At 39.8% G+C, this 26213-nt stretch overlaps 1 protein-coding gene across 7 annotated transcripts in view; it reads left to right on the forward strand.

Annotated features, from left to right (window-relative positions):
• Positions 1–26213, forward strand: part of ZNF521 (zinc finger protein 521) — a 278317-nt gene that overhangs the window by 233062 nt on the left and 19042 nt on the right. For all 7 annotated transcript variants that reach the window (XM_082698697.1, XM_082698691.1, XM_082698694.1 and 4 more), the window contains 2 exons: positions 15206–15337; positions 18252–18367. In XM_082698697.1, the coding sequence (XP_082554823.1) occupies positions 15206–15337; positions 18252–18367 (248 nt within the window). The remainder of the gene's footprint in view (positions 1–15205; positions 15338–18251; positions 18368–26213) is intronic.

Below are 26213 nucleotides of genomic sequence, written 5' to 3' on the forward strand. Positions count from 1 at the left end.
ATATTTGCAGAGTGCCTTCTAGAAGCCAGGCATTGGGCCAGATACTCGATAGAGAGGATCTCAGTTGTCTCCCCTGCCACCCAGCCCCATGAGGTAAGGACTTGGCGGCCCCTTTGGACCCAAGGTTAGACAAAGGCAAGATGAGACAACACAGATGAGATCAAATCGCTTGTCCATGGCAGGGTTGGGCAGCTCACGCCCTAGCAAGGGATTCCAAAGCCTGAGTTTCTAAAAATCCCTCCACCATGGAGCATGGGAAGAGAGGCTTTGTAGACAATATCTGCGGTGACTTTTATAAAGACGACCTCTTCTTCCCATGGCAGCAGAAGTCAGCGGAAGCCCTTGGTGGAGGTCTGCATTGGCTAGGATGCCAGGCCTACCCAGTGCCTGCCACAAGGCTCCGGAATTGTCCTTTCACTGCGGCCACAACCTCCGTGACAGTGGAACAAGGACGGATTATAAACCGGACTCCGTCCTAGCAAGCTGCCTTGCTATGAGCTCAAACCAGAGCTCAAACCCTATTTTAGAATTAGATTTTGTTTGTTTGTTTGTTTGTTTGTTTGTTTTTATAAATGAAACGGGATTTAGTGGCTGACCATCCCATCTCTGAGTATTCTTCGAAATTAATATTTAATCAGCGTGCAAAGAGGCTCGATTGCATTTGTGACCTGCTTTCTGACATGTTTGGGAGGGTAGAGATGAAAGCGGAGAGCTCACAGTACGTGCGTTCACTTTCAGAGTGGAACTTTAGAGTCGTACCAGGGGACCTTTTGGTAATGTCTGTAATGTGCTGCTATTGTGATTTAGGAAAGAAAAATGCTACTGCTGGGCTTTATTTTCAACAGATTTTTTTTTTAACATCAATTAATGCAATCAAATGTAGTACAGGGAAATCTAACTTTTTATTTACATTTCTGGGGGCCGGGGAGGGTTTGTTTGTTTTTGTTAGCTCCAATCATTTGAGCTGCACAGTATATGGTTTTCTTGGTATTTTCCAAATCAACTCAGTCGGTTATATTTAACAGTCTATGTGAAAATCTCCGCATGAGGAAGAGAAAACAGCTTTTGTAACTGGTACCATTTGTTGAGAAACAAATGACTCTGCCTTGCTTCACACAGTTTGACAATAATGACTTTTTTCGGTTTTCGGCAACAGATTTACTTAATAAAATGAATCATATCGGGTTTCTCACCGATACCAGCAAAACTGAAATATGTTATTTCTTTAAGAATTCGTCAGATTTTTGTATGCCAAGTTTTGAACTCAATCTTGATAAATTTGAAAATAACCTAAAAGGAAAAGACCATCACATGTTTGGCCTCAAACCTTAAAAGGGCACTAAGATAAACCAGTAAGATAATCAGAAAAATCTCTGCTGAAGGTACATTTTTCTAATTTTTTTCTCCCTACTGTGATTCATTGTCTTAACTAAACACATATTATCATTACAAGCTGCTGGGTGTTCTCCAGCCTTCCTGAGCACAGGGACCTAGTAAACTAATTATCATAGATGACTTAACTAAAAACTTGGTGACACATTGAAATTTAATTATTTTTCTTCTCCATAATCTGGACTCTAGACTCAGATTAGAGCCCACTCCTCACAGTAACTACCCATGTGACTTTGAGCAAACTAGGTAGGATCTTCTTAGGATTTGAGTTCCTTAGACCAACCCATTTATAAGCAGATTAACTGGGAATCAATCTGTATACACCCACGCCACACGGGTTTTGAAAATTACGAAATGCTATGTAACTACATGGAGGCGACTCACAGTCATCCTCCGGTAGAGGTAAGGAGAGGAAAATGTATCACTGTAATTGACTTAGTATTGATAAGAGCCTCTTTCATGAGGGACTTTCAGAAGGGGGTGGGGACAGAGTTGGCACCATGTAGACACTCCATTCAACTTCTTATGCTTGGAAGTTATGTTGGCCTGAGCACAAAGTATGATCTTTTGCAGTAGATGAGGTAATATGTAGACCTAATCGGGTGAGTTCAGGCCACAGTGACTAGTTTGATTTGGAATTTCCCTGCTGTTATCACTTTAAGACAAAATTTCTAATATTCATTTCAAAAGACAGATGCCCAGACTCCAGGTCCCCTGGGTATCGCTTGATTGCATCATTCCCCTTGCTCAGGCTGTCCCCTTTTGAGACGGTGTCCACCTGTATTATGGGTGCTAATAGGTAGAATAAGGAGGCTCATAATGAACTCGTCAGGTCAAGATGCTCGCTGATCATGTGTTTGCGCGGAAAGGTGTTGTGACTGTCTTAGGTATGTCTAATTCTCTGAAGTTTTATTTTATTTTTATTTCTTTGAAGTACCTGGACCAGCATTTAATTAAGGAAACTTCTCTTCCCATTCCAAGGCATACAATGTATTTGTTTACTGGGCATTCTTCTCACCTAAGTATCTTTGCATGGTCAGTTATTGTGATTAGCTGAAAATATGCTAAAAATCTTTACTGCCCTTTGTTCCTTTTTGTACATTCATACGTTGCTAGTCTGTATTTTCTTACTCTTGTTTTAATTTCTGAGCTGTCTGTCCTCCAGTATTCAGAAAAGAAGTTTCTCTGCTGGTTCATGTCAGATTGTTCGCCTCCTATCTCATCCAACAGTTACTATCCTACAGTATTATACAAAGTATTTACTTTTCTTAAGATTGTCAGATATAAAAACTCTCATGCTAATCTCTGTGTTTAAGAAACCAAACATTGCTTCTGCTTTTTCAAAGCAAAGGAAGAGTAGAAGGCCAAGCCATCACCGTAGGTTACCTTTTATCCTAAACCTTTATGTTTTTCTTTACTGAGAATGAAACTGATAAGTAAGCTAAATATGATTTATTTTCAGAAAGGACATAAATGTTATAATCAAGTATCAGATTTCTACTTAAATTGCTCAAGATAGCATTGGAATTCTATGCTGATTGCATCACATCACACAGGGGCTAAGCCGACCTTTTAAATATATAAAATGTTTAAAGCCATTGATAGATATTTTAGTGATTTTTTTTTCAATAGATTTCCTTTTGGGTCAGAAAATTATCAGCCTTTTTAAAAATACTGACACAGTATACAATATTTAAATTTTTAGAACAGATCTGGAATGAGCTGGTTCAGGTTTTAGAAAAATTGTCATAAAGATAGGGGATTAAACATTTATTGTGCCCTAAGCATCTTTATAATTTGGCATTATAGACTTAGAAATATTTAATAGCTTTGCAGAAGGTAATGGAAGGAATTGCTATCTAAGAAGGAGCAATCCTTAATTATTATGTCTCATTCTTCATTTAACAGATACACTTATTAACTAATGCGTGGTTTTTGTTAGGCCCGTTTCATAGGGTTTTCGACCTAACACAACACCTAGGAATCTGAACTTCACTATACTTCCTAGCTAAGTAGAAATCAGAGAGAAATCTTTGTTACAACATCAATCTTTTGACATACCTCCTTTCCCTCCTTCCCTCCCTCTCTGCCTCTCCTCTTCCTTCTGTTTTCCTATCTCAATAGATAATAATCTCTCACTTGCCTCTTGACTGACAGGAAACAGACAGAAGGAAATAGAAGTGAGCGTGATTCATTGGTATGCCAGTAACATCTCAGCTTCAGCATATAGTGCCTAAATGTGTTGGTGTATCCAGAATGATGCCCAAGAGAGGAAAGTAGGTTAGGAACATATTGAGCTAACCTATTTTCCATACATAACTATGGCATTACCTTTTTAGTAAGCCACACACTTAGGAATATGCGTGCAGTTCCAGTTTCTTCTCAGATACTCAATTTAGTACCATATCAGGGAATGCGGTCAGGAACTTAAAGAAGTATAATTAACTGTAGGCAGAATAGAATTAGGAAATCAGTCTTTGTTTCTGAATAATTATAATTCCATAAAGGAAAGCTCCAGGCCAGTCTCTATAGGGTGTCAGGTGACGGTTTAACCAAATCAGGAGCTTATTGGCCATTGAGAGAAAACATCAACATTCCACCATGGATGCCTTCTCCATCATGGGTTGAATCACAAGTGTTTCTTTCATACTGACAGCTCAGACCAAAGCGCTTTACCAAGAATGGTGTTCCTCACTCTTCTGCAGAATCTGGAGAAAAAGGGAGTTTAACTTTCTATAACCGACAGGAGCTGCGTATTAGTCAAGGCTTCACTTTGCTTCTGAAGGGATAGGAGCACTCCCAACAAGGGCAAGAGAGATCTAACCGTGGTTGGGCAGAGTGGGGGAGTAATTGATAAAGGTAAAAGGGACTGGAATCAGTTCAGCCTTTGTCTTGTCCAGGAGCAAAGGGGTGCCCAGGAGGCATGGAAATGGAAAGAACTCTTCACACGCTCCTAAGAGATCTAGAAAGACAGTAACCTACTTAGCTTAACTAACAACTTAAATCACTGTACTTAAGAAGGAGGAAGGTTTTTTTAAGTGAGGGTTTGGCGGGATGGTGTGGTGTTGGCTTCGAGCACACTGAATTCTGGCACTGACCATGACCAAATGCTTTGCCATCATGAGTGTGTCAGTTACTCTAGTCTCAATTTTCTCATCTTTTAAACAAGTCCGTAGTTAATTAGATCGTCTCCATGGCCACTTCTAACCTTTAGCTAACATCCCAGCATTTAGCCAATTACATAACATTTACCCTTTCATTTTTTCCCCCTACGCATTCCTGGTTTATTGCTTCTTCATTTTACACTAAAAAAGCACAATGTTCTGGGATCGTTGAACATACTTGGGCCAACAAATACAGTTTAGGGAGGTATCTATTAGAATATTTCTTAGTAAAGGGATAACACCAAATCATGGTCAGCCAACTCTCCCGGGCCCTCACAATCATGTTTCCCATATCACTTTTCAGATTTCTCTGAGCCCTGGGAGCGTTATTTGCTTTTGGAGGGACGTTAATCACCTTATAGTAGTTTTATGCCATCCTCTATTTTTCTTTAAGCATAAAAGCTTTATCTACAATAGAGCACGAAAGAAGCCAGTGTCTAGGTTCACACACTCTACGTTTATTTTTCTTTTAAGTGTGTTGTTGCAGCTTTCTCCTTTGCTAATATATTTTGACACCTTATAGTTGTAACCTGCTGTTCTCTTTAATAGCTTATTGTTATTAATTATATAGTGGTAACGTAGTTGGCGGCTTGAGCCGCTTGGCTGTACAGAAATTCATTTATCATTATTGCCGTTGGAGCTACAGAAAAGTGCCAGCCTTCTATCCAGAGATGAATGTTTGTGAGCTCACATCCAGTAAAATTTTGAACACGGGTCAAATCCTTAAGTGTTTTCTTTCTGCTGTTACTCTTTGCTTCTGCTAGTCTGTGCATCGAGTACCTTCATTTTCTCTTATCTTTTGTTTTCAGTCCTTGATTTGCTGCCCTTTTGATGAAGTTTATATGTTATGCTCAGTGCTCCATTTCGCGGCCCTGTCCAAACAGTCCCCTTCCTTTCCTCCTCATCCAACTAACTGTAAATTTTCCTGCCTAGGATTTCTTTTATAGTGCGAGCAACGTTCCCTCCTTTACAACTTTGTTACAAGCGCATTTTCTTTTAAATCATTAATGCTGATTGGACATTGTCTTAAGCCCCACCTTTCAGTGAGAGCTGTCATTATGCCTTTAAGGGTAACTATAAACCCCCTCTACTCATGCAATAAATAATCAAACGTATTTAGATTCCCAGATGGGGAAACTGCCAGAGGAGTGAATGAATGAATGGATGGATGGAAGAACAAGTGATGCACACGTGCTACCACGGGGATGCGTACTTGCACACACCCAGCTACGTCCTGATAGCTGTAGTTTCTTTAAATCTGGGCTTAATTTAGAATTCATGACCCCACAGCTGCCTGTGCCACGGAACAGCCAGGCCAGAGAGCTCCTTTGCCTTCTGGCAGCATGACATTAAATTCACACTAGTTAAGCCAACTTAAATGGAGCCTCCTTGAACCTTCCTAAATAAAACTAGTGGCCTTAATTACAATCAGGCAATTTAAAGGTTATGGAGCTCTAACTAGTACTGCAGTATATCACTTTAATAATGCCCAGGAAAATTTCTCTAAGGGGTGGCATCGTTTGATTAGAAGAATTCAAGTTTCACAGCACATTTCCAATAAACTGTTTTTAGAAATCTTACTGCACTTATTGCGCCATTACCTTTTTTTATTCTTCAAGGCCGAGTTTCTAAGGTCACACCAATAGAACAATAAAAATGTGAGTCATTTGCAAATAATGTGCAGTATTCTGATTTTTGCACTGCTGCTTAGGATTTTCTTCATATTGTCTGCCACCAAGTAGAAGGAGCAGGATAAGGTCCCCTGGAGATCTGAGATACCTTGCCCCTTTCCTACCTTCGCACGCCACCCATCGGCCCTTCAAGTTGTGCTTCAGTGGTGAACCCTGATTCTAAACGCCACAGCTTAGATGACTTGGCAAAAAGTTGTCCATAACAGAAGTTTCCTCGAAAGACAATTAGCTTTGGAAATGCCTGACTAGTTTCTTGTCTTGAACCTGTGGGTGCTAAAAAAAAAAAAAAAACAAAGACCCAGGATTGTTGAGATCCATGATATTTGCAGAAGCTGCTGAACCTTGTTCCATTTCTTTGTTTAGTCTTGTTTTTATTTTTGTTTTAAAATCATCTGCAATTGCAAGGCATGCTTTCTAGCAAAGATGAACAGCTTTTCAGCTTTTGGAGACTTTCTCCTTCAGATAACAAGTGGCTTTATGCCAAGAGGAAGAAGGTAAACAAAAGAAAAGGCTCTGACCCTTTACCATAAAGCCAGCAACAGTAACACAAGCACATACCTGATGAGAACTGTGTCCAGCGTGTGGCTCCCGCAGCTGGCCCACCGCTGTGCAGAATTAATATTGACTGTTGCACTGTCTCAGTCCTCCAAGATGTTTTCCTGATAGATTTAACTTTAAAGCAGGTTCTACTTAGCTTATGCTGCATGAACTGTCCTCTTTCGATTTTACCAATTTGCGGTTTTCTTCCGTACAGTGCTCGGAGGTGAATACACCTTTGCTAAACCAGTGCCAGAGGTCTCAGATGTGAGGGCATTAATAGCAGGCATTTAATATCCAGCAAGAGAAATTTTAGGTAAAGAGTGTAATCAATGCATACATCTGATTGAACCAATTAGTTAAAAGAAGGGAGCTTTATAAGGGAAGAATACAGAACTATTAATAAAAATCGTTTAAAAACATAACTATGGGCTCATGGATGTGTGATGCTGAGCCTTCTCTGTTGACTTGGGGAAAATAAAAGGTAATTATCCCTTCTTACGCAAGGTTCTTTTTCGGTATTTCAAATATAAAATGCGTGATAATGCTTTTCCTCTTGAAGGGCTAAGATTTGGGCTCATCAGTTTCTTGCCCAAGATCAACTGTCAGATAAGACCATTTATACTTTGCTAATGTTTTAGTCACCAGAGGATTTTTATCGTATTTCAGGAAATAATGAAGGCAAGCACTATAGGGTGAATTTGGTTAGTCCAAATGTGTCATTGCATGGGACTTAATGTATAAGGGAACGGAGCAAATGTTTAAAACAATGGTAGGGGCGCCTCAGTGGCCCAGTCAGTTAAGAATCTGCCTTCGGCTCAGCTCATGATCCCAGAGTCTTAGGATTGAGTCCCGCATCGGGCTCCTTGCTTGGTGGGGAGTCTGCTGCTTTTCCCTCTGCCTACTCTACATGCCGCTCCCCCTGCTTGTGTGCTTTCTCTCTTTGTCAAATAAAATCGTAAAAAGAAAAGGCAAAGAAAACAATTGATAAATAATAAATATTGCTTTGGTGTTTTTGTTCTGATTGAAATTAGATGTCAGACCAGCTAAGTGTGTATTTCCCCATAAATTCAATATTTATTGCATCCCAGCTATGGGCCCTGTCCTGTTTTAGATACTTGGCATACATCAGTGCACCAAACAGACAAAAAGCCCTTGCCCTCCTAAAACTTGCCTTGTGGCACAAATTGATGAATAACCCCAAACTTCGTGTTTGGCACTCCCTTGTATTGAGATGTCCTGGGCTGCCATCCCCCACTCTTTAGCAGGCAAGGCAAGAGATGAAATGCATTACTGAATTAGAAACATACTATTTCCAATCATCTTGTATGTCTAATTATTATGCAAAGGGAAGTAAGTTTTTATACTGTTTCGTGTGGTCAGAAACTTGCTGTCAAGCAGAGAACATTGCACCACTGAAGATTAGGTGGTGAAAACTTTGTAAAAGAAAAGAGTTACTTTCATGTGTTCAAGTGAGCAGAGAAAAGGGGGAAAATTGATCTCTTTCTGTGCAATGTAGCAGCATATACTGAAGTTAAAGCTTTATACCACAAGCTAATTTTTTTTTTTAAAGCCACTCTCTTTTCTACAGACAGAAATTGAAGGCGTGTATTTCAGACTTAAGTTGGTCTTAGTCCACGCTCTCAACCCTCTCCCCATCCTTGCCTTTTTCAGGGCTGATAGTATTTTTATTGAAAAACATATGCTTCTTTCTTCTTTTCTTAGTTAGGAATGCTTTTTCTTATGGAGAGGGGTGAGTGGAGCTCAAAGTGATTTTATCAGTGGATTACCAAAAACTGATCTTTTTTTTTTTCTTAAATGAAAACACTTGAAGCCCAGACTTTTAAGTTTAAAGCTATTTGCTGGCACTGTATGTTTTCTCTGAGGCTTCCACTGTGGTCTCCTGTTTCGATCAGGAAAAGTAGAGAGAAGGCTGATGACCTGAAGGGGCCAACATACTGGTCAGGTTTGAAAGATATCTTCCGTCTACATGCTCATCCTTACTTTGAGACGTGTGCCAAAATATTGCTGCTGAGTCCCCACAGGTGGAAGGAAGCCACTTTTTAGTGGGTTGTTTTATTATGTATTGTTTGAACAGTGTTCCCGTGTTTTCTCCTACACGAGCGTGTTCAAATAACTAATACCCACGACCGATAATAATAGCCAAGGAATTGGACAATACTGCATCTCAGAGCATCTAAAATCCCACTGCCTGCCTCTCCCATCCCGGCCCACCTGGACCTCCTGCTAGTTTCCAAGCTGCTGATGTTTATGGGGCCCCAGGCAGCCCCTGGGCTCTTTAAAATCTGCTGGGTACAATGCAGCCTACCCCAGCTGAATCATTTCCTGCTCCAGCCCTGCTGATAATGAGAAGTTCAAGACAGGAAATAACAGTGTCAGGATCAGTGGCTTTGCTTCTAAAGTCCAAAAGCATTGTAGCCTTTAAGACCGTGGGCCAAAACCGGGGAATAACTGAGTTAAATGCAACCTTGCACCTTGTAGGGCTCCTTGAAATAAAATTCTGGCTGAGACACACGGGATGCATATCATTTGGCTTTTCTCGGGACACCTGAGGGTGGCACGTGTGGCTAGTCAGTGTTGAGGCACCTGCTGCTCATTTACTCCTAGGATCCCCAACGCCCTTTCTCTCTTCCGGTGTGTCTTACGCTTGGATCTCATATTCCTCTCTTGTGTGGCATAGAAATCCTGACGGTGGCCCACGTTCCTGTACTGCCAGTGAGAAAATCCAGGAAGGAGCTGGTGTCAGTCTTCATTTTCACGTTGCACTATGCAATGGAACAGACAGAGCTCTTTAGCTAGGGTGGGAAAGGGTTCACGTAATATTCAGGGCTCTCAAATTCAGTCTGACTTTGGGAGCTTGATGACTGATCTACTGGCAGACCTTGAGTCCTAAGTAATAGTCTCCATCGCCAAATTAGCACCCCTGCGTGTTTGTGTTGCGGGCGTGAAGTATGCGCCGTGTAGAATACAACAAATCATAGTGGCCTGAGCGCTGTGGACCTAGAGAGACGCGATGGCTGTGTGCATGGCAAATTACAGTACAGCCTGCCTATTTTTCTCCTCCTGGTTTCTAGGGTGAGCCAACGTAGCCGAGGGGTGAGTTTTGTCATGTGTGGCTTTTCTTTGTTACTCCTCAGACCCCTAGCTTATAAATGTGTGCTTGGAAATTAACTCAGGGAAGAGAAGCCGAGTAAAGAGTTGGGGGTTGGGAATTGGTTTAGGGCATAGTTTTCTTGGATTTAAAAATACATATATAAGGATATAGTGGTATATGCGTTCGAACTGGAAAAATTACACCTGCAGGGCGTTTGATTCCTCTGTTTGGATTCCAAGGGCAGGGTATACACGCAGTCAGATCAGAGCTTTTAAGTATGGCCCCTGCCCTAGGATGATGCACTGAGAGGGGTTTGTATCTTTGGACTTTAGCCTATAGATTTATGCAGTGGAAGAGGCTGGAGGACCCTTCCGGCCAGTCTCGAGGGTAAATAAGAGAAGGAGTTTTACTTAGAAACCGTTACAAATTGGTCCTCCATAATGGCTGCAGTGTTGATCAGACGATACAACGGGGCCCCCAGTGACTCCCGGGATAACAGCTGCGTGTAAGTCAACCACCGAACATTTGCTTGTAGCTGCTCTAGATTTTTGTTTTTATTGAAGGAAAAGGAGTATAAACATGGGACACACAGTCTGGAGGCTGCTTAAAGTGTTTCTCTTGTTTAAAGCTTATATTGAAATGTCAGTGTCTTCTGTTAAGCTAACAATTGCCATGTTGGAGCTTATAACTTGAGTTGTGCTTGAGCATCCAAATGGCAACTCTCATTTTTTTTCTGTTACAAAGCTGACTGATTAATAGCTGTGTTGGTCCACGTTTTATAAATTGGAGGGATAGAAATGATCATTTCCCTTTGAACTGGCCTCTGACAAACAGATTTTGTTCTTAGAGCAGAAAGTTTTGTAAATGATCATCCCGTTCCCTACCCAAGCATTGAGGTTGTAACTTGCAATTAAGTATTCAGACTCTTTTCCTTTGAAACATTTAATAGTGGAGTAAATATTTACATGAGCATCAGTGTCTTCTATGTAGACTCAATTCCTGTTTACATTTATGTTCACACTTAAATGCAGATTAACAAATGGAAGTAATTATTTGAGCTGAAATTTCTATACATGGGAAATTATTTCTCCATGATAGCCATGCCATCTTTGATCCTGCTTTCAAGTGGTTCACCAGGACAGAAAGTTGCTGGCCTCCAACATGTTCTCAGTGGTGACAGCTTCACTCTTGCCCTTCCTGACCTTGGACCAACAGTGCTGGCCTCAGCTGTTCTCCCCTCCATCAGCATACAATAAATAGGGTTTTTCTCTTTGTTCTGGAAAGAGGCAAGTTTATAATGAAAGCTCCATATTCTTCTCATTCAGTTGTCTGATCTACACTCTGATGATTCTTCCTCCCTTTCCGTGCTCTCATATGTACTTGACTAGAATAGTCTTCAGCCTAGTGTTCAGAACTAGAATTTTTCTGTCCTCCATACTATTACCCATTTCCCTTTTTTTTTCTTAAGATTTTAATTTATTTATTTGACACAGAGAGAGATCACAAGTAAGCAGAGCAGTAGGCAGATGGAGTGGAGGGGAAGCAGGCTCCCTACTGGGCAGAGAGCTAGATGCGGGGCTTGATCCCAGGACCCTGAGATCATGACCTGAGCCAAAGGCAGAGGCTTAACCCACTGAGCCCTCTATTGCCCATTTCCTTTGTAACCTTTTGGCCATCAGAATTTCAGTGTTGTAATTGGCTTTAGAGAGGGTAGTGCTTTTTAGTCTTTAACTTTTAAAATCACCTACAAAGGCAAATTATACTCATTGTGGAAAATCTGGAGACTATAGATAAGCAAAAAGGGAAGAAAAATCTAGAAATTTCACCTATAGATCTCATCTATAACTCAATAAAAAAAAATAGGTCTGCACTAGCCTATTATATCCTTAATGGAATATTGTAATGGTTATTAAATCAATTGACTCAGAATCTCTTTTTAATAAATGACTCAGACTGTATTATCCAATTACTGTCAGCTGCTACCTTTCCGGAGAGCAGAAATTGTTACTTTGATTGAATTTTTAGGCTTTTGGCACCTTTAGGAAGAAGGGAGATAAAAAGACAAGGTACAAGTTGTAGCTCTATCGGCAAAATCCTGAGCCCGAGGCTCAAGTTTACCCGAAATCAGAGGTGTTGATAGTGACACTTCATGAACGTCAACTTTAAATTAAAACCACAATGCAACTTTCCAGTTCCTTACCCACTCCTACCAGCTAGCAAGAGGAGAGAAGCTCCGTTTTGAAAGGAAGCAGGGCTTACCTGAGGTAGATTCCCCCCCAGTACCAAGGATTTTTTAGAACTTCTTTGAAAATTAAGACCCTGCTCTTCACCACACAATGTTAATAGAGAATGTATGAGAGCAGACATCAACAGAGACTCTAAGTAAGGTTAAACCTTTGAAATTCTTATTATAAATATGTTTTCTTAGTTTGCCATTACTATCTCTGCCCCCTTCTTTAGTTAAAAAAATACAAAATGAGTTCTGTTATTCAGTGGTAAAATGGTTTGGGTCGTCCTGTCTCTCTCATTCATTATCCATTCGGCCCTGTGGAAATAATCAAGTGTGAGCACGGGGAAAATGAGTAGGGAAGTTAATAAAGGTGGGAGAAATGCGTAGATAGTGTGCCCTGTCTAGCTTGGAGCACACTGGTTTTTGCTTATCTACCATTTGCTGTGTAGTAATCCAGATGCATTTTCCGTCCTGCTCAAGTAGCTAGGAAAAGTTACTTGCTGCAAAAGACCTCTGTGTAACTTAAAAATGAGAGGCAGGTAGAACACCCAACATGTTTTGTTTTTTTTTTTTTTTTCAATATTAAAATGTGCTGTTTACTATAAAGAGTTCTGAAAATGCTGGAAGCTATTGTTATGATCATTGCCATCACTTAGTGCCTTCACGGAATTCGGGATTCATGAAAACTAAGTCTGCCCTAATAATGTGTAAATGCTTTATGACTATGTGTCGCCTTCTTGTAAATTCACTTGACTAAGTTTGGATCATGTAATGTTTTGGGATAGCACTTCTCTGTTCTCAGGGTAAGAAATAAATAAAAATTGATAAGGATGTTTTCTTTGTAGTCATACACATGTGTATTTATCCTATTAGTTTTCCAAACAAAATATTCATAGTCAAGAAACATAGATCTAACTTGCATAATTCACTTTGTGTTTGCAGAACAGTCAGTCATTATCTCCTAGAAAGCCAACAAGGCTTATATATATTTCTTCACAAATATTGTAAGGTTAAGAATTCTGGAACAAGTGTGTGTACCTGCTCACACCCATAGACCACATCTTGGTTCTTGTGCCAAACACACAAGTTAAAGATGAAAGTTGAACTCTTGGTTACCTTCCTATCACCCAAGTAAGGTATGCAACATTGAGGAAAGAGAAAACGTTTAAATTTGGCAACTATTTCTGTTAATCAACTTACAGACCCAGTTCTCTACAATAAATTGTGTTCCTGATATTTCTTAATATCTAAAATTTGGGAAAATGTTGGTGACTTTAGGATTAGAAAAAAGAGAGGGAGAGAGAGAAAGGAACAGATGAAAACCCCTTGATCTTATATAATCCCTAAAGCTTTTTGTATAACCCCTTGTCATGTCAGTATGCACAATTAAACTCCTTCTTACATAATTATAATCAAGGAATTTACTGTGCCACCCAAATACAGAGTAGGTTTTTATCTCTTGTGAAATGTAGACAGTACTGGGTGGCTTAATTAGTGCTTTGCTTCTCTTTTTACAAATTCCAATCCTCTGCTTCTAAAGACTCATACTTGTGTGAGAAAAAGATTAGGAATACAAATGGAGTGATTTTACTCCTAGTTAGCTAATAATAATTCACTTTGTAATTGACCCTTTGTGTTGCCAGTAATAGCAGCTGGTGAAGGACTTCCACGTGCACTTGGGTTCCATGGGAGAAGATACGTTTGGGGGATAGACTTGTTAGCCCCACGGTGTGAATATGTCTTTCATTTCCTAGCCCAAGAATATCTGACACTCATGTTCCTTAATCACATGTTTAATCACTGCAAATAGGAGAAGATAAAAGTGTAACTTGTAACAGGCTGGGTTAAATCACAGCCTCTTAGCCCTTCCTCTCTCTGAGACGTCGTCTGGGAGTCATTGGTGTATGGCCGTCTATTTGCTAAGGTCCTGGACCTTGAGGCCAGGATGCCTGGAGCTCAGTTCTAGCTCCATCAAATATTGCCTCTGACTCAGAAAAAAAAAAAAAAAATATATATATATATATATATCACTTAAACTCTCTGGGCCTCATTTTTCCCATCTATAAAATGGGACTAATCATAGTTGTTAAATGAATGTCTATCTGTGGGCATGTAGAACAACAGTATCTGCAACACAGAAAACTAAAGAAATGTGAGTTGTTCGTGTTAGCGTTACTGGTTTTCATTTATCATTGCAATTTGAAATAATTCTTAAATTTTAGTTAAAGAATTAAGTAAATTCTTTAACTACTTAAATATTTTAGAAACATTTTAATGAGGCAAAAGCAACATAAAAATAATGGTGTCGATCAACAACAGAAGCTGCACATTTTGTACCAATTATTATTACATCAGAATATTTTTCTGCCATCTTGTCCCTAAGATAGCAAAGAAAAATCCAGGACTAGACAAGAGTGAGCTTGGAGCTCATAGATGTTCCTTTGGAGAAAGGCAGTCTAGATCACAGGGTAAAATTAAAACTGTCTCATAAAGTAGAGAGAGCACTGAACCGAGAAGATATGGGGAACCAAGAGTCCCATGCAGAAAAAATAAAGCATTTATAGGATATGCTATAAGCATTGATAATAATTCAAAATTGCCTGAACATCTTGGGCATAGAAAAAGAAAGTTTGTGGGAATACCACTAAAAACCTTATAGTTAGAAATAGAAACTTGTAGAACCTTCTAAGTAAACCAGAGAAGAGGCCTGAGGAAGAGGGGCTCCATTTTTCTGCGGGTCCATTACTTTAGGACTTTCTAAATGCACAGCCATAAAAACATGATTGTGGAAAGGAGATGCCTTATCAGTGATATCTAATTACGCTTTAAAAGCTGAACAAAATGCATTCCCCTAAATCAAACCCTACCTTCTGTTTATCTTTGGAGGTTAAATTCCAGAAATGTCTTAAGTTGCTATAAATGCATAGGTAAGGTGAACGGATAACCAACAACCTTATACACTACTATATATTTCTATTCAGTGACAGAAGTAGTTTGATGTGTGCCATTATAGTGAATTCACGTCTATTAAAGAGGCGGTGAGCTTCAACTTTTCTGCTCATGTTCTCCTTAACAGATGAAGGACTGAACCACGAATGCAAACTCTGCAGCCAGACCTTTGACTCCCCCGCCAAACTCCAGTGCCATCTGATAGAGCACAGCTTCGAAGGGATGGGAGGTACCTTCAAGTGCCCTGTCTGCTTCACAGGTAGGAAACTCTAGAGAGCTCCATGGCCGGATCATGTCTTTCCTACCAAGGCGTCTCCCCACTGCTACGGCCTTTTGCGGACAGGACTTCAGTTCAATTTGGGGAGAAGATGTTTGATTTCTGCTGATTAGCATTATTGATGGCCGCCTACTTAAAGGCTCAAATGGGCAGGGAGGTTAACTGTCAGAATGAACAAATGGCATTTCGAGCTCCCGCAGAACTTTGCACTTTTCCATCTGGAAAACGACATCCATGTTCTGTTCACTTTTCTCCTCTTGGTGTTAAAAGGTCACCCAGACAGAGAATGCCTGCTCAGAGCGTTTTCTGAGTTGCAAGCCGTCTGACTAGAACAGCAGCCATGCTGCCCAGCCCATGTCTTGTTTTTTAAACGTGGAGAATTTTGTAACATTCCCCATAGGAAATACAAAAGATATTACGAAAACCCTCCCAAATTCTTGAAACTAGAAAACAGATTAGATGAGGCGTTTATTTCCTATCAAATTGGATTTTTAAAGTAGAAGTTGATACAAATTTACGCTTTTGAGAAGAAACCTTTTTTTGGATGCTATAGCACTAGCGTTTCCAACAGCAGCGGCAAAAAAAAAAAAAAAAAAAAAAAACTGTAAATCAGAAACTATAATTTGAACCCCACAGGGGTTGAAATATGATCACACACATTTCTGGTACTCCCTCCAACAGTGACAAAAGTTATTTTGGAAAATCCTCTGTGATCATTTTGCATGTGTCTTGAACTAGATGGTCAAGCCCCTCAAGGACATGTCTCCTCCTTATTTGTCAAAAAAAAAAACCAAAAAAAAAAAGCAAAACAAAACAAAAATATATCCTTCTCTCAAAACTGGCTTCTTTGTCTGCAGAGCAAGCTTTCAGGCTTTCTTAACCTTCACTGCATTCAGCCTATAGATTTCGATCCTGTAACAAAATAAGAGAGGGGCCACGTTCATTGCCCAGTTACCATAAGTAGTACTTGAGTGTTGTGATGGCTCTGGCTTCAACATTTGCCTGTGAGGCTCTTTCTTGTTCAGTCATTTCATCAGCCACTCCTCAAGGAACTGGTTATTTTAATTCTTTCAACTTGTATTTTTCTTTTTATATTTTTTTATTTATCTATTTGAAAGAGAGAGACACAGCAAGAGAAGGAACACGGGCAGGGGAGAGGGAGAATCAGGCTTCCCGCTGAGCAGAGAGCCTGATGTGGGGGGCTTGATCCCAGGACTCTGGGGTCATGACCTGAGCCAAAGGCAGAGGCTTAATGACTGAGCCACCTAGGCGCCCCACAACTTGTATTTTAAAATACATACTTGGGTTTATGGGGAAAGGGAGGCTTGCCTTTTTTTTAATGCTTTTGTTTGAATTTTTAAATTTTTAATTTCATTCCAGGTAGCTAATATGCAGTGTTTTATTAGTTTCAGGTGTACAATATAGTGATTCAGCACTTCCATGCATCACCCAGTGCTCCTTAATCCCCATCCCTTATTGTGCCCATCCAACCCCCTCCCCCAGCCCCAACCTCCCCTCTGGTAACCAGTAGTTTGTTCACCGTAGTTAAGAAAAAAATATATATTGTTATATTTTTACCATGACATAGTATTTATCTCAAGATACCATGAGTCAGGAGTCTGAGTTCTGTATAAAAGCTCAGAATAAGTCTTCATCAGGAAGACTGGGTCATAGATCTCCTTATGATTAAGACCCCCAATAAAATAGTTATTTGATGTTGTAGCCAGAAGCCTCATAAAATGTGCTAAGTTACATGGAGAGCCGTTGCAAATCTGTATAAAAACACCATTTCTTTTTGTTGATGTAGGTAAGAGACAAAAATGCATTAAACATGAGCAGTCTGCATTTTCTGTGCTGACAGACCTGAATTGTTTTAGTATATCTTGAAGTAATTTTAGAAATAACAATTAAAAAAAAAAAAAAAAAAGAAACCTTCCACCATAAAGCATGTTAGGTGGGAGAGAAGAAATCTGAGTCGTTTTTTAAGGTAATGAGAAATGTGATTAAAATGTATGACTCACAAGAACAATATTCTAATATTTTAGGTTGGCTGGCAATTAGAATAATTTTAATGATTAGAGTGGAGTCAAAGTCAAATGCCAACATCTTTAATAAATCCTTTCCCTGCCTATACAGATTAATATTGTAGACGCAAACTTTTTTAGGTCAGGGTGCACCAGGCATCCATCAGAAGTCAGTTCTGCCAACCCAAACACTGCCTCTGGCATATACAATTTAATTATTAATAGTATGTCTCCTAGGTAAACTGTTACACAGTCTTAGGGCCTTGTTTTGTAGTCATTAAAATTGAACATGTTTATATTATTGAAACCCTTGCATTCAGTGTGTAGGCTGAGTTGATCTTAAAGTATCCAAAGAGAATTTACCTGCCGTTCTGTTTCACATTTATAGACAGTGCCCCAGAGTAGCTGTGGGATATAATTTTTAGCATTAACACATTTAAATAGAGAACTGTTCACTAGCTGTAACTTTAGGCAAATACAATAAACAGGGTTTTGGCATCTATGATTTCTTAACCTGTGGGTTGCTGAGAAATAAGAGTCATTTCTGTTCAGACAGGGCTGTGCATTTGACAATTTTCAGCTTGATTTTTAAAAGATTTATAGGGAGCGGGGCCTCGATAAACCTTTACTCGGGAGCTGTTTGGGTTGAATTGGGCACCTGGTAGAGGGCACCTTCGCAAAAGCCAGTGACCCAACCATGAGAAAGTGGGACTCAGCCCTCCCCAGTGCCTGCCAGTAGTCTCACCCAGAAGGTGTGCCATTGAAGCTGCTCAGTCGGGGGTGGGGAGGGGGGGCTCTTCATGGGGAGTCATCGACTGAGGGCATCGCAGAGAGAAAATAACCCAAAGTTCACCATCCTTTTATCATTTCAGTGTTTGTTCAAGCAAACAAGTTGCAGCAGCATATTTTCTCTGCCCATGGACAAGAAGACAAGATCTATGACTGCACACAATGTCCACAGAAGTTTTTCTTCCAAACAGAGCTGCAGGTAATGTCCCCATGAGGAGAACCGGGATTGAACTCAGTTGCTCTTCTTATAGGAGACAAGGGCATTTTAAATCTGGATTCGCAGTATCACTCACCCTGGGCCACCATGATGCTCTGTGTGTATTGGGGCAAAGGGAAAATTAGAAGCTGGATTAACAGACACCAAAGTAATTTTGCCTCTGGCTGCTGTCAATCATAAAAAGAACTGGAACAGACCTATAATTGGACCTTCTGACCCAGTGTGATAGGCTTAGGGGTCAGGTTTATTGGACTGTGGGATCATTCACCTCGCTGTCATGGCCCGTTCTCCCTGATCCTGTTTAATTCATGTTCTGTTCCCACTGGACTCCAAGCTGGATGGATGTCCAAGTTATTGTTGTCCTGAGGGGCTCAGAATTGGAAGGGAGAAGGGAAGAGAAGAAAGAAGCTGTACTCTTGTCTAGTAGGTTTCTTCCGCTTAATAGACTAGAATAATTTTACCCAGTAACAGCCTCCTACTTAAAATGTTGGCACCCAAAGACATTAGGTTTAGTCTTGAGTGTCCACTTGCTAGATATGTGACTGTGCACGGGTCCATAATGTCTCTGAACCTCAGATACGAAGAACTGACAGACAAGTGTAATGCTTATGGGGTTGCTGTTAGGTATAAATGAACTGAAGAGGTCTGAATCTAAGGTACAAACCAAAAAATACAATACAAATGTTCAGTTAGTTTTATTACTCTTGGCAATAGACTAGTGGTTAAAATATGGGTAAGAGACCTGGATGCTACCCTGAAAAATGTTATTTATTGTGGAAGAAAATAACTCTTGTTTTGTTTTGTTTTCTGTTATTTCATCTGAAAAATGGGCATAATACTTATCCTCATTTTTCTAATGAAATTATAGGAGTAACAGGTTTTTGTTCAATTTTGTTGGAGCTGTTAGAGGAGAATGGATTCAAACACAAAGTTGTTTTATCATTATGAGCACAATCATTAACAATAAAGTCATTTAGCCTTAAAAGGGGCAAGGGGTAGTTATTTCTTACATTGAATGCCTTCAACCAGATCTGGGTGAAGGAGGAACTCAGAGCTCCACCCATTCCTTAAATCCTCATCTGACACAGTGGACCCTGGGACAGCTTTGTACCTCCTAGAGCTCTGGGGAAACCAGATTTATGTGAATTGTGCGTCAAAATAAGGAATTTACAGTTTATTGTCTGTTACTCTACAAGTAAACCAATAGCAAATCAAGGAAGTGAAATAAAAAATATTTGAAAGAATGGGTGAGCCCATTTCCTTGTGACAATGGCATCAGTGGACCGAAATTAAAGTTGCTATCTTACTTTTTTTCACTTCTAAATAGATCTCTACGCTGTCATATCTGTTTGGGAATTGAATATAGAAGATTGGCCAAGTTAGACTGTTGTTGAAAAGTATATCTTCTTAATTTAACCTAAGTTGCTGTTTGAAAATATATTCTTATTGCAATAGGTATCAAAAGATAAGTCATTTGGGTTTTTATGACTCTGTGAAGGATATGGCGAATACACCTAGTGATACTGAATTAGCACGTAAACTGTGGAGAATTAATAATAGGTTAAAATAAAAGGTGTTGAGAATCTATAGAGACTGACTTCTATCTAATGTTCCTGAAAAAAATTGCAACAAAATTGCACTTTTGTACTGTATTAGTAGATTCCTAATACAGCTAACCTGTGGCAAGACTTCAATGTCTTTCATTAAAAGAACCCAACAAAAGAAGGCCGTAGTAACCTATAGCCCAGGGTAGTACAGAAAAAACTAAGCAATTAAACACATCCTTCAGGACTCCAGGTTTCTTTTATAGTGTATTTTAGGGTTTTGTGGAAAGTACAGTTTTCATTCTTTTTTACAATTAGTATAGACCTGTTGTTTTCAAACTCTTTGATCTCAGGATGCCTTTACACTTAAAATGATTGATGACCCAGAGGGCTTTGATTTGTGTGGGTTATTATCTATTGATATTTCCATATTAGAAATCTAAATTGAAAGATGTTTTAAACACAATATACACACATGCGCATGCGCTTCTACAACTACCAGAAAGATGATGTCATTGCTTGTCAGCTAGCCCCTAGGAAACGCCACTGTGCACTCATGAGATAATGCGAGTGTAAAGGACAAATAATGTCTTAATGCTATTGTGAAAATAGTCTTGACATAGCAGACCTCCTGAGAGGATCTAGGAGACCCCAGGGGTCCCCAAGTCACACTTGGAGGACTGTTGATTTATAACCTACAATACAAAACACAACTCTTTCTGACTCTTTAAGATCTTAGAAGTTCCAACACCTCTCAAATCATTCTTGATTCATTCATTCAAATTGTGATCTGGGCGACAGTAAGGTTTAGTCCATAATCCAAAGCGGTGGGCACTCTTTTTCTAATCCCATAACTCAGAATCATACATATTGGGTCTTTTGGGGGGGTAGAGGGGCAGAGGGAGAGAGAGAATCTCAAGCAGACTCCCTGCTGAGTGCAGAGCCGAATGTGGGGCTCGACCCTGATCTCATGACCCTGAGATCATGACCTGAGCCAAAATCAAGAGTTGGACACTCAACCGACTAAAGCCACCCAGGTGACCCACAGTTTTGATCTTGATATGAATACTCGGGCTCAAATACATGCATCATCCCTTAGATAAGATTAGTTTTTATAGTTAGTATATGATAATTTTTAGAAAGCTAACATGCACAGTCATTGGAATATCTATGTAGGCCTATTTTCTAAAATTCCCAATAGTAGCAGTGGCTTTTGTTTACAATACATTAAGAAAAATGGACCAGTGTTAACTTTACTCTTTCTAGTTTTGAGAATGTTTAGATTCTTCTCCTTTACCCTCAGGGGTTCACAGTCTCGTACATTTGCTTTCATTACCCAAATTACCTTTACACCTGTGCTCAGAGGATGGAATTAATGTAATTTTTAAGGATTGATTTCTTTTATTTCTTGCATAAAAAGTGAGCATGATAAGTGTACAAAAACCTAATAGTTTGTTAATTTCTAGAATGAGGGGAGAAATCGACTGAAATTAAGGTAACGGTAGAAAATTAGATTGGTAACCAAAATCATAAGAGTAGAAAAATGAAAAATGAAACCATTTTATCAGCCCTCTTTGGTTCATGCTCTGGTGTGGAAAATAAATGCAAATTTTACAATTGATACGCATCATACATACCACTTGAACTCATACTCATTTACTTTTTTATGCCACTGAAGTTCAGAAAGGAGGACTTTTCATAAGAAATTATAAAACTAAATGTCCAAGAACTGAAATCCTATTGGAGGTTGAAAGTGTATAGCCTTTAAAAAAAAAAAAAAAAGGTTTTATTTATTTATTTGAGAGAGAGTGCATGAGTGGTGGTGCAGAGGTGGGAGGTGGAGGGAGAGGGAGAAGTAGTCTCCCCACTGAACAGGGAGCCTGACATCCTGCCTGCTCTGTCCCAGGACACCAATATCATGACCTGAGCTGAAGTCATACACTTAACTGACTAAGCCATCCAGGTGCCCCTGAAAGCATATAGTTTATTTGACTCTTCTGTCACAGTGAGAATACTACTGTAAGTCTAGGATGAACGTTTCAAAATCAACTTACTACATAATGATGGTGTATCTTTTAATGGTGCATAAATCATTTCATTGCCATAATAAGTAATTTACATTTCTTTCACTGCTTATGGCCAGTTAAAAACAAGAAAGCATTTTGTGTGTGTGTGTGTGTGTGTGTGTGTGTGTGTGTGTGTGTGACTAGAAGTACTTTGTTGGGTATAAAATTATATACCCAACACACACACACACGTGTGTTATTTTCATTGATAACTGACTACAATGCCAGTCCGAACTCAGATAATTCCTCATGATACACTGTTCATCTTCAGGAGACCAAGGACTCCGACATCATGTTTTGGACATCACAGACCACAGTTCCTTTTAGAATTAAACATTAAAACCTCTATTTCTATGGAACACTCAATCTAGGACACACTTGTTGCTGGTGTGGAAGTTATGTTCCTTTTTTTTTTTTTTTTTAATGATTTTATTTATTTGTTAGACAGAGATCACAAATAGGCAGAGAGAGGAGGGGAAGCAGGCTCCCTGCCAAGCAGAGAGCATGCGGGGCCTGATCCCAAGACCCTGGGATCATGACCTGAGCCGAAGGCAGAGGCTTTAACCTACTGAGCCACCGAGGCACCCCAAGGAAGCTATGTTCTTCACATGACCCCTAAACCTTTCTGACCAAAAGTTTTAAATCCCAGTTTAGAGATAGATAACGTAAAATTATTGGCAAGACAGTCTTTTTCCTTTGGTAGAGTTTCCCCTCATTTGTGCAAGGAATTCTAATATATGTCCGCCTAGCCTGCTGGTAGGAAAGATGTCCTTTGGAATACAAGTGAATTATTTGAACTAAATGAACATTCTGTTATTTTAAAAGCAAATGGATACGTTGAATGTTTCACATGTTATCCTAATAGACCTCAGAACTTTTTTCTGCCGAACTTAAGGAAGCTGCCTTGAGAGAGGGATGGTGTGGTCCAAGAATAATATCCCACAATGCATATTTGTATCCAAAGTGGTTTATACAGGTGTGAGCAAGTGGTGTGTTTGTAAAAATGCTGCTGAATAGGCCACTTTCTTTCAATAGAGTAATTACTGTTTAATTGCTGCCTCTAGAAAAGCTACAATTCGAAGGCGGTGATCCAATCCTCATCTTCTGATGGGTCTCCATAGAAAGTTCCATCAGGCACCCTGTTACGAACTTAATGAACAGAGAGGGAATTCCAGCAGCAGGGAGCGAGGGGATAGGCCTAGGTGAACTTCTGGTTCTGAGATTCTGGCATTGGAATTCCTTTTGAATCAAAGATTACTGTGACAGGCAGCCCTTCCCTTCATTAGCTCATGAATGCTGTGTTTTCCACACTCAAATTGCAGTAATCATCTGATGTTGGGAAGGAAACACCATGATTTTCTTTCGGATAGCACTTCTGTTTAAATAGGCAATTGTCTCTTCAGCTGTTTTTCTTCTCAAATCACTTTCCCACCAAGTCACGTGATGTTGATGCATCTTTTTTTTCACCACAGCTTAACTGGTGCTCAGGTCTCATGGTTGTACCTCTGAAAGAAAAACGAAGCAGTGCACGTAGTATTGGCCCTATAGGGTGGAAATGGAGCTGCCCAGCCAGTCACTGGGTCACCTGCTCACTTAGCTCCTTCCCTCAACCAGCCTTTTAATAACCTTAATACAAATTTGTGTCTCAAGTTATCAAATAATGCGTGATGAGACATTGAGGAGTCCTTGTTAATAGTCAAAATCACAAGTGCTATGCTGTTTACTTCTGTTGCCCCAGTGCTATGATTAAAAAAGGTAATATATTTATTAATTAAAATACTTATAAAACTATAACTTTATCTTTTAAACTGACCATGATCTCGCTCTATGACATATCAAAAATAATTAGAAATAGATCATATTTACAGTCTACTAGAAAAGATAAGATACGTGTATGATTAACCATTATATGAGCTAATACGTAATAAACCGTTATAAGTATTCCGAGAGAAGATGCTTATTCTCCAGCTGGGAGACTCAAGAAAGACATCAGGAGGGACACATTCAAGCTGGTTCTGAAGGGTGGATGTGATTAGCCACCCATTAAGTCTCCAATGGCTAGTAGTTTGAGAAAATAATTTCTGTGGGTTTTTTCATTTGTTTTGATTTGCTTTCAATTCTCTATAGGCAGCTTAGTACAAGGGAAAGGGCATCAGTTGCAGAGGGGAATCACCAGAGTTTGATTCTGGTCATTACCACTTACAAGCTCTCAACTGTGGGCTTCAGTGTTACCATCTGTAAAATGGGCATGTGGGAAACAACAAGGGCTCCTGCCTAACTCCCAGTATCCTGGTGAGAGAGCACAGCAAGTATTTCATCCTGAGCACTCAGTGCAGAGTGTAGAACAAAACAGGCATGGGGTGAACACTGGTTGCCTGATGCTCTCCCTGCTCCTTAGTGCTGACCTAAGTAAACAAAATCAAGAGTCATCATTACTCAGAAATGAAATCTCTATCTCAGAAACGTCAGAATGTTCCTTAGCTCTCTGCTCTAGTTCTACTGGAACAATTTCCCAATTAATCATACCTTGACATAGTTTCATGTTAATTGGTATCCACGTTAAAATTCTTATTTTTCAACATTCATCTTTTTTAAGGGATAAAGAGTCTTGGGCTTTTTTCTTTCTAGCATATAACCATAAAACAAAATATTTATATTTGCTTTCAGAAATCTATTTCCAAACAACCTGTCCCTTCTCTCCACATACCCCAGATTAAGGACGTGGGACCAAACAAAAAGTTTTATCTTGCCCCTCCATCAAAGACAAGGTGGGATCTGGGTGTGCTTTGGGGAAAGGTTTGTTTTCCTTTGTTGTTATATTTTCTCAGGCTGATCTTCTTTTGCAACCTGAAGGAATGGAAAAGTGTGCCTTTAAAAAGCTAGAAGACTTGCCCTTAAACTCTTGCCTCTGGTACTCCTCACGACTTTTGTGTATTTTTCGTTTTATCTTTATATCTAATGTAGTTTGAATGGCAGTTCAACTGCCATTCCCCACTCCAACTCTAAGACTCAAAACCCTGTCCTGCTTGCCTCTTATCATGTGGTCTTCCTTTGGGAACCCCAGATTGGAAGATTTGCCCATCGCCCTGTCTGGGCCTGCCCTCACTGCGTTCTCGAGCTCAGTGTGGGAGATGTCCTTCCTGCCTCTTCTTGGGTGGTTTCTGTTTCCCAGTACCCGGGCTCTCCATTTCCCCTGATCCTTTGGACCTCTGTAACTTCTGTTCTTGGGGTTGAAATCACAGCCCCGGAACACATCACATAGCCTTAGGGATCTCAGGAGCATAAATTGTGTCAAGTGAGCATGTGGGTCTGGAACTGGTCCTTTTCTCCACCACCTCATTTCTCTGCTTTGTGGGCCTGCAGGGCTTTTGAAGTAAATTGGTGTTCCACCAACTTCCACTTAATTTGCTCAGTGGTTAAATTGATCTATCTCTTTTATTTGATCGAATCTCCAGGAACTGAATCATTTGCATTGATTTATTGATTGGTGCTATGTTTTCACCATTACTTTTGATCACTTTCAGCTGTTAATATTGGATAATTCAATCAGGATTGATTGGCCTTACCATTGAAGACAGAGAGTTAATCATATAGGACAAAGAAATAGAACACAGCTCACCTCACTTTGACTGTTTTTCATTCATTCTCTCTCTCCCTACTTCTCCCCACTTCCTAACATCTATGCAGTAGCACAAAGCTAAGGTTTTTCTCGAGCAAAGAAGGGAGTTTAAAATTTCATAGCATTTACAATGCATCTAAAGATAAGGTAGCTTTATTTTGCTTTTTTCTAAGACTGTGTCGAGAAATTAAGCAAGCCTCCAGAAAGATGGATAAGCATGATTGTCACAATGAACTCATTTGGACTAAATGAGTAAATGCATTTTCAATTACCCGTTTTGTATCAATAAATGCCTAATCTGTGTGTGCATGCTTGGAGGCACGATGTGGGCTCACCTTTTACTAAATTTGGCCCTCACTGCTTCACCATGTGTCCTGCTAGTCGAATTTTCAAGAACCGAGTGGTTAATAGGACTGCAGTCGGGGCAGCAGAGGCGACTGTGATAAGCTAAAACCCACTATGTTTACATCTGAGTCGTTTCTACAACACCCCAGCTCAGTTTTTAAAAATTCTCCATCCATTAATTTCTTGATGTTCCTATCGATGGCTGGTTTTCGCTATTAAAAGATGGAGCACCACCTCCTCATTCTAGGACTCAT

Source organism: Mustela nivalis (assembly GCF_964662115.1).
Source record: "Mustela nivalis genome assembly, chromosome: 14".
Taxonomy (NCBI): domain Eukaryota; kingdom Metazoa; phylum Chordata; class Mammalia; order Carnivora; family Mustelidae; genus Mustela; species Mustela nivalis.